At 35.9% G+C, this 8,470-nt stretch overlaps 1 protein-coding gene across 1 annotated transcript; it reads left to right on the top strand.

The window, feature by feature from the left end:
- Nucleotides 1-1,518: 1,518 nt before the first annotated feature.
- Nucleotides 1,519-8,431, top strand: Smp_193810 (hypothetical protein; the record flags this gene model as incomplete). Its single annotated transcript, XM_018792305.1, has 5 exons — nucleotides 1,519-1,661; nucleotides 2,116-2,262; nucleotides 3,016-3,175; nucleotides 6,644-6,911; nucleotides 7,854-8,431. Coding segments are annotated over 5 exons (915 nt in total), but the record flags the coding sequence as incomplete, so codon positions are not given.
- Between the last annotated feature and the right edge of the window lie 39 nt (nucleotides 8,432-8,470).

Raw genomic sequence — 8,470 nt, forward strand, 5'->3', positions numbered from 1 at the left:
TGTATAGTAAATTTTTCATTTTTAAGCATGACACATATCAAATTGCACGGAAATCGTAGTATAAATTCTTGGCATTCGTTTCATAATAATGGAGGAGGATAATAAATGTTTAAAACTGCCTTTGTTTTTAACTCACTATCATATTTAAAGGTGTCTCCAATATTTTGTATTGTCTGATCGTAAGTTCTTTAATTAAATGTACTTTTTTCTAATGACTCATTTGTTTTAAATGCATTAAACTGCTGATGTTTAAACTGTATAATTGGTAAAATTAATTGATTTCATTTTCTTTCGCGGTCTCTTCCTTATGGAGATGTAATTGTAGTAAATATTATATTATCATGTTCGACATCCAATAATAGTTATATTCCTTGGTCTTAAGGCGGTATTCGACTCAGTTGATCGTGTGGTTCTCTGGCACTTTTTGTCATTGAAAGGCGTACCAGAGAAGGACATTAATCTTGTACATGCTCTCTTCTAGAACAATATTGGTCGAACCAGAGCTTATGGCAAACCATCATCGGAATCGGTTACTTCGAGCGACGCTCGTCAGGGTTGTGCGCTTTTTCCATCTTTATTTAACTTTGTCATAGATATGCTTTTGAAGATAACACTTTCATCGTCTGACTTTTCAGGAGTTGATCTACCAGGAGATTCACTTGTTGACTCAAGATGCATAGGCGATATAGTTCTATTTCGTGATGATGCTGACAAAATACAGTCTTCTGACCTCCTAAGCAACAATGCAAGCATGTTTTGGATAGGGTCCTCAACCTTCAAATGTAAAATTTTACTTCAGGATTGACTTGTGTCATCGCTTGAATCGATGATAATTAGTGAAGTAGTAGAACCTGGTTGAAGGTCAATGTTACAGAACTGTCAACTTAAACACGAGCACAGCTGAAGATGATGAAAATTAAAAGGACAACCAGTCGCGATTATGGCCACCAGGACGGAAAAGGAAAATTCTCTATTAAAAATATAGCTGAGATAATTCAACATTCACAAAAGCCTATGGTATCACTCATTATTCATAATTAGTTGCTGAATACAGTCAGATATTTCACGTTTTTGGGTTTAAGTATATTTAAATCCAAAGCAGTTTGTGCTAATTCACGCTCTGCTTGTCATCTGTTCAGTTCTCATATGGCGCAATGCTTTACGATACTGAAATTTGGAGAAAATAGTGGGTAGTTGGTCGATATATAGTATCACTATAAAATAGGAGATATCATCGTTGATTTTTTGTTAAATTATCATGATCTAATATGCAATCGTGCATGTAAATCTTTAATTATCAGTTGCTCAATAAGTCTACCATGTGAAATAAAATTTATCACCAAGAGTCCCTGAATACTGCACGGATCTACTCTGGTAACCACATTTACTACATTTTTAAGATTTTATTTATGTTGTACAACTCTCTATACTTTGCAATCAAATTTATGATACTAGTTAGATTATTCGTACATTGCTGCTGACATCATAAAAGTCTTTCTTGCCTTTTTTAATTGCTGTAGCATTGCACCACATTCTCGTTACCATGATCTTGTTTCTAAACCGAAAAATTGTTTGCCGTTGGTCTGGATAGGTTATTTGAGTCCTGCGATTATTATTGGGACATGGTTTGGCTACACAGGAGAAGTTAGTAACAGTGGTCTGTAAGTTAACATCTTTATATCCTCGGTTCTTGTTATTCTTATAGTTCTATTGCTTTCATATATTTTAGGCTTTCTAAGATAAACCTTTTACGTCAATCTAAATATAATTCTCAGTGCTTATTCGTCGAAGAAAGTATTTGTTTAAAGGTTACTGCTAGTCTTTTTAAATTTAGCCATGCCTAATTGTAAAATCCAACTTTATTAAAACGCAACTAGCTGTACCTGCATACCAGTGTTCATGTTCCCAAGACTCGGACTCATCACCCATCGCCCCAACAACACAGACTTATTTCGTATTGTTTGACTTTTTGAAGGCTAGCAGTTTCTGTTATTATTCATTTCGTATTTTTCACGCTTATAAAATTAGACTGCCCGTTATCTAACCCATGTATTCAAGTGTTAAAAATAGTGCTTTTTCGATAACACAATTTTTTGTTTACTTTTATCCTTTCAGCTGCATTGGTCCTAAAACTCTTCGTTGGTCTTTCGTTGGTCCAATAACAACAGTTGTTACTTTTAACTTCGTTATTTTGTTTGTAGTCGGTCTCGTCCTTCTCAGAAATTATCTTGTTACTCGCAAAAGTAAATTAAATAAAACAACGTACGTATGCTTCATTTATCTACATTCGATTTTAGTTTATAAACTAAAGCAACTAACTACTCATGTAAGATTGTATATGCTTTCTTTGTATTTACGCAAAACCAACATAAAAAAAAATATAGTATGCATTGTCTTTCATCAAACTGTTTAGCCGGTTTTTATCAATGATTTGCTTCAAGAATTACCAAACTATCTGATTCTTCTATCAAGAACAATTTTACTCATCATTTTAACTCTCATTACCAAGGTTTGACTTGTTAATTTCAAATTGAGCATTTCGTAAATTTGCAATAATAAAAATAACGATGTATTTGTAATTATCACATTATGTAGGGAATTAACGTTTCGTGTCTTAGTGTAAGTCGCTTTTTCAGAGGATAAATAACTGAATCCTGTCATCTTAGGTTTACTGATCAGAAAATGAACAAAGATATTTCTTTATGTGTGATTCTAATATTCTGTGGATTAATCGTAGTTTTTGCTGGTTTTCTTTTGCGTTAGCTTCCATTTTGTCTCGATTAGTCCAGGTTTAAATCAAGATAGTTCACTTACACCTGAGATGATTCAGAAAGTAATGCCTTCTGTTTAAGTACGAAATGTAATCATGTTTCCCATCTCATATTTCTACACTAATGTTCTCTTAATTCATTTTGTAATATCACTAAGTTACAAACAGCAGCTCACATTATTTTTTGTCTATAGCAACCATATCAAAGTTCTTAATACCTTGATTCTTTCTATCTATAATTGTAGCCACTTTTTAGTGCTGACACAGTTAATGCTAACGTTAGGAATTCCATACATTGCAATTTACATTCAGCTATTGGACGCTTTCACTATGCTAATTGTTGTACCAGTTGCAATGGCTCTAACAGCTGTACTTATGTTTCTCCTGGTCGCCGTTTTTGATGAGGTAACACCATTTCCGTTTATTTAATTTCCACGGATTAAACATATCCGAATATCTGATTTACAAATTTATTTATTGCTAACTGTAACGTACTCTACAAGAAATTCCCTCAAGTGTAAAGTTATCAAAACCCGACATCTGTGACAATCCAAATAGTTTTTACATCGTCCACAGTTGGTTAAGTACCATTTGACTAATCTGTTTTTGGTCGCATACTCAAGTTTTATTCTGAAGTAGAAATGTTTTTTCATATAGAAGATAGCTTTATTTGGCCGCTATTTCTTTCATTTCAAAGCTGTCTCCAAAATGTTGCTAATTGAAAGATTAACAAGATTTGTTATGGTAGACTAACCTCCAAAATATCTGCAAGCTTAGATTGCAGGTGGAAAATGCTTCATAGACCATCAGTTACTCGAAGCATCTTCTTCCTTTAAGATTTGCTAGTAATACCTAAGTTACGACTAACACTTTCTATTATACACCTGTATACAGCTAATTCACTTGTGCTGTTTAGTCACATTCACGTAGGTAGCAGTTCTCCAGATTTGATTCACGCATTAACCAAAAACCTTACTCTGCATGTCATCTTTTGGTTTATCAATAACCTACTTTTACCTATCAATGATGTCTATACCATTTATTATGAGACATGTCACCTTTTCTAATCATTCAACTACACTTGTTCGATTACAGATATGAATCGTTTAGATAAAGGAATTTGCTGCTACCTTGACGTGGTGGTCGGGCTTGCCTATCGTGATGAACCAATCGAGCTATATTGGCTTGAACAATCGTTCCTCAAGTTCCTACCATGCCAGACAGGTCGGTTGAAGAGCGGTAAGACTAAAAGCAGCAATCCCAAGGTCCGAAGGCGAAGTCGTACTGCCGACTGTACAGAGGTCTGACGGCAGTAAGGTGTTTCCTTCAGACAACCAGCATGACAGCGATGCTGCCTTCCCACAAGGGGGGGGTTAGAAAAGGTCGACTCTAAAAATGCACACCTCGCCTTATCCCACGGATTTCCGTCTCCGGCGGTAAGGTCCTTTGAAGAACGGAGCTAACGTGTCAAAAATCCCCAACAAAAAGGCCGTGCGTGACCAGCCTGAGGCAGTTGTCCCTTGGGTCACGCTCCCAGGTCGTTAAGACCAACACTAATCCAACTTCTTCTTTAGGTCCCTCAAGAAATACCCTTCCACGGTGTGGGCAGCCGAAAAGTGATATCACCCCTCATACCCGTAACAGCACACGACACCAAGTTGGTCACTTTCAAATCCTTCCTACACCTGATAATAACTCTCTTATCTCCACGACTAACTCTTCCCACGTCCTTTTATTACCTCGCACCGCTAGGGCAAACGATTCAAGTACACGGAACGTTATTCCTGGTCTCCTGAAACCACGCTCTAAACTACATGTAGGAACTTTTAACGTCCGAACACTGTGCCTAATAGGACAACAGGCTTCCTTAGCTAGGACTTTAGAATCTTACACCATCGATGTGTGCTGCGTCTCCGAAACGCGCATACAAGATCCGAGTAGTGTCATTCATTTGACCGCACCTAATCAAAATAAAGAACCATCTCGATTCACGCTTCGTGTATCTGGAAGCCCTAATGCTGCTTCCCGTGGCCTCGCTGGAGTAGGTATAGCATTAAGTCCTAGGGCAGAACTAGCTCTTTTAGACTGGATCCCAGTAGACAGTCGTCTATGCGCTGTCCGACTAAACGGATCAGGAAGGACTCGGAAAGATAAGGAAACTCGTCGTTGCCTCTTCGTCGTCTCTGCCTACTCTCCCACTGACTGCAGCTCAGACGATATAAAAGATAAGTTCTACAGGAAACTGTCTGACCTTCTCCGAAAAGCTAGGCGTTCTGATGTAGTAATAGTAGCAGGTGACTTTAATGCTCAAGTAGGTAAACTAAGTGAAAGGGAAAGATACCTGGGTGGATCTTATGGTGTCATGGCGAAAAGAACAGATAATGGCGACCGTCTGTTGCAGCTGTGCTCAGATAATCATGGCAAATCGATTGATGAAGTAGTGAAACTTCATCAGTTGAGATGGCTGGGACACGTGTTACGTATGGCCAACCACCGATTGCCCCGACGTGCAATGCTTTATGGTGTAGGTTCGGAGAAAGCTAGGGGCGGCCAGACCAAAACGTGGCACAAATCCATGAAGTCGCTGACAAGTGGACTGAGCCATGCTGGTAGGTGTAGACTACCTGGTTGGGATTCGCAAGATGATAGCAACCGATGGATAGAGACCTTGAATGACATGGCTCAAAATCGTTTGCAATGGCGAAGGTTCATCCACTCTTTGTGTTCTACCAAATTCTACTTCTCTGAATTCCTCATGTCCCTATCCTTTTCCTCTTTTCAAATTTATCTCACTGTATTATACTCCTTCATTAACATCTTCAAACCCTAATCTTTTACATAATGCTTATATTCTTACTACTTCTACCACTATGGGATTTGAATCGACAACTGAATCTCTGTGCTAATGTGGTATGGCAACTCGAACTGATGTACGTACGTACGAAGTTCTACGCTGTGACTGACTGACATAAACTTATATTACCTTTGGTAGATAGTATGTCTGGAGATGCTAGTCATCTCCAGCAATCCTATCGTTGAAATCGACCTATGAAATGTCTCCACTTATCCATCAGATATGAAATGATTTCTGACTTTCTTACATTTAGAAGGAATTAAATTTCATTATTAGTGTTTGAAACAGTTCTGATAAAAATCAATTTTTATTCACATTATGATATAAATTAGTGATCATGTTAATTACATTAAACAAGTTTCTCGTTTGCTGTTATAATAGATTTCGCTGACAATCATCCTTTTTTCTAATATTCATTCACGTTTAACCACCTGTACTAAAGAGCTCTGTTTCTCAACAAGTTATCACTTCTCATGAATATAGTTCATTTTTTCATCTTTAAGCACTTTTACCGTCACAAACTTATCCTCTGTCGTTATCATCATCTGTGTGTTGCTCTAGAAATATTTCTTTAGACTAGGGTCCATATAAAATAACAAAACAGCTCACTAATCCTTTCTGGTTTTCACTGGATGTCTGCCTTAATTTAGTTCGTGATGTAAACTACAAAGTGGAAAATCTCTGTGAGGGAAGAAAAGGTTCATTGGTCGTAGCGTTCTACCTATATTTTTAGCTTTCTTGAAGTCGGTCGATTAATGTTGTGCAATACAATTGTCTGAATTTGTAGTTTCATCACTTGTGCGCATACTTCTGACGTAAAATCAAATGTAACATACTACAGTATTATTAATTCAAGTACAAAATTCCTATGTAATTTTAATACTTGGCTTGTGGTGCTGTATTGTTTCTGAAATTTAACGTCTTTTTTAGTTACTTTTCTAAATACAGTGTGTTATTTAGTACTTAGTCTGAAGCTATTTTATGTAAAAGAATCGTTTCGTTTGGATCCATACTTTTAGGAAAATCGTCATTTACTACGATCCTTTATTTACACACACATCGCACGTTCAAGCGAGCACAGCTCTGGGAAAATGGCATTGAGAAATCAATGTAGGAGTGAAATTGAGTCAACTTTTAAAAAATCTCCTCTCCATCATATAGAGAGGGATCACTTTTCGTCAAATTATTTAAGCACACACGTTTTATGCAACCCAGATAACGAAAAAAGGGTCTATCAACATGATAACACAATTAGAAGGAAAACACAAGAATATAGTTCAAGTATTGGTGAGTAGCAATATCTTCCATTAATTTCGTTAGTTCATACATTTGCATTGCCTACACAATTTTGTTAAGGGAAAACAGTTATACTTTACTCGAGGCGTTATTTGTAGTACAATGTCTGCTACGCCTATATTGTTCGCCTCCTCATGTCAGTCATAGTGACTCATCAGTAAACTGGTGACCAACTTCTTCGTGCTATGTGTTTATTTCATCCTTTAAAAAAATGTAATTTTTGTTTTAAATGTGAACAGTAAATAAAAATTAAACAACTACTCTTCAGTTAGAAGATAAAAATCCCCTTTAATTATGTGTCGTTCGTATGCATATACAATTATGTAGTGATTTTTGATAAATCATTTGGTCATCGAGTTATGTTAATATTTTGTACTCAAACATTTCAGAAGGCTAGGACCTTCAACTGTTAAACCCAAGTAGCAATAATGTTTATTTTATCAAAAATTGTGAGTAAACTTACAACTACACGTTGGTTCTGTTTGATTGTGGGTTACTGTAAAAGCTCGTTTTGCTTTTCGTATGGATGCATTTAGATATGCTATACTGAACCTGTCTTTCTAAGTAACAGATCCTTATCGTTTGAAAATACTGAAATGAGTTGGCAGATGTAAAACCTTCGTAGGATACAAACTGGTCAACACTGTTTTTTTCTGAATAAGTTCATTGTCCAATTATTAATCCATGGTTATCACTAGTACTACTCCTTATTTACGAATTACACACGTTTAAGTTTCGCTTCTGCTACATCATTAGCCACCTAATGCAATATATATATATATATATATATATATATATATATATATATATATATATATATATATTGTTGTCATGTTGTGGTTTCTTACACTCATTTCGCATTCAATCATAATCTGTTTCCCAATCAGATAGTTACTTTTATATTCCCCTTTACTTTTCTAATCTTTATACAAGCCTCACCTGAAACTGGTAATTCAGTTGTACTTTACGATTCGAGACAACTAAATGGGGAGTTATTTAATGACATTTCGTGCACTGAAGAAGACCACACAGTCAGCAATCTAAAGAATGATGGTGATGTCAATCTTGGTTTTCCAAATAATCAAATACATGCTTTGCCTTCTTTCAACGGTCTAGTCACTCGGATGTAAAAATTTACAATGCGTACGTGAAAACGTAATTCAGTTGTCCATTTTAACAACCATCAGATTGTTTCTATCCAAAAAAGATTTATTCGTGAAAGCGAGATCACCGGTTTCTGTTGGTTCATATCTTACTTTTTACCAATAATGAAACTTTCACTTATCTTGTATGTCTTAATTTTTTGATCTTTTCTTTCTAAAACCTGCGCATTTTAAGTGGGCATATTTCATTTGTTTGCTATTTCCTTATTTATGCGCACAGGATAAATTTCGATTTATAAAACACTAGAAATTGATTTTACAGATTTTTCCACTTACTGTTGTATTGTTTGTATATATTATTCCTCAATGTATTGAACTAATCTGCGATCTGCATAAGCTCCATTTTGCATGAAACTGAATTTTCGAAACTATTAACTTGCCACATAA

Source organism: Schistosoma mansoni (assembly GCF_000237925.1).
Source record: "Schistosoma mansoni, WGS project CABG00000000 data, supercontig 0388, strain Puerto Rico, whole genome shotgun sequence".
Classification (NCBI taxonomy): Eukaryota; Metazoa; Platyhelminthes; class Trematoda; order Strigeidida; family Schistosomatidae; genus Schistosoma; species Schistosoma mansoni.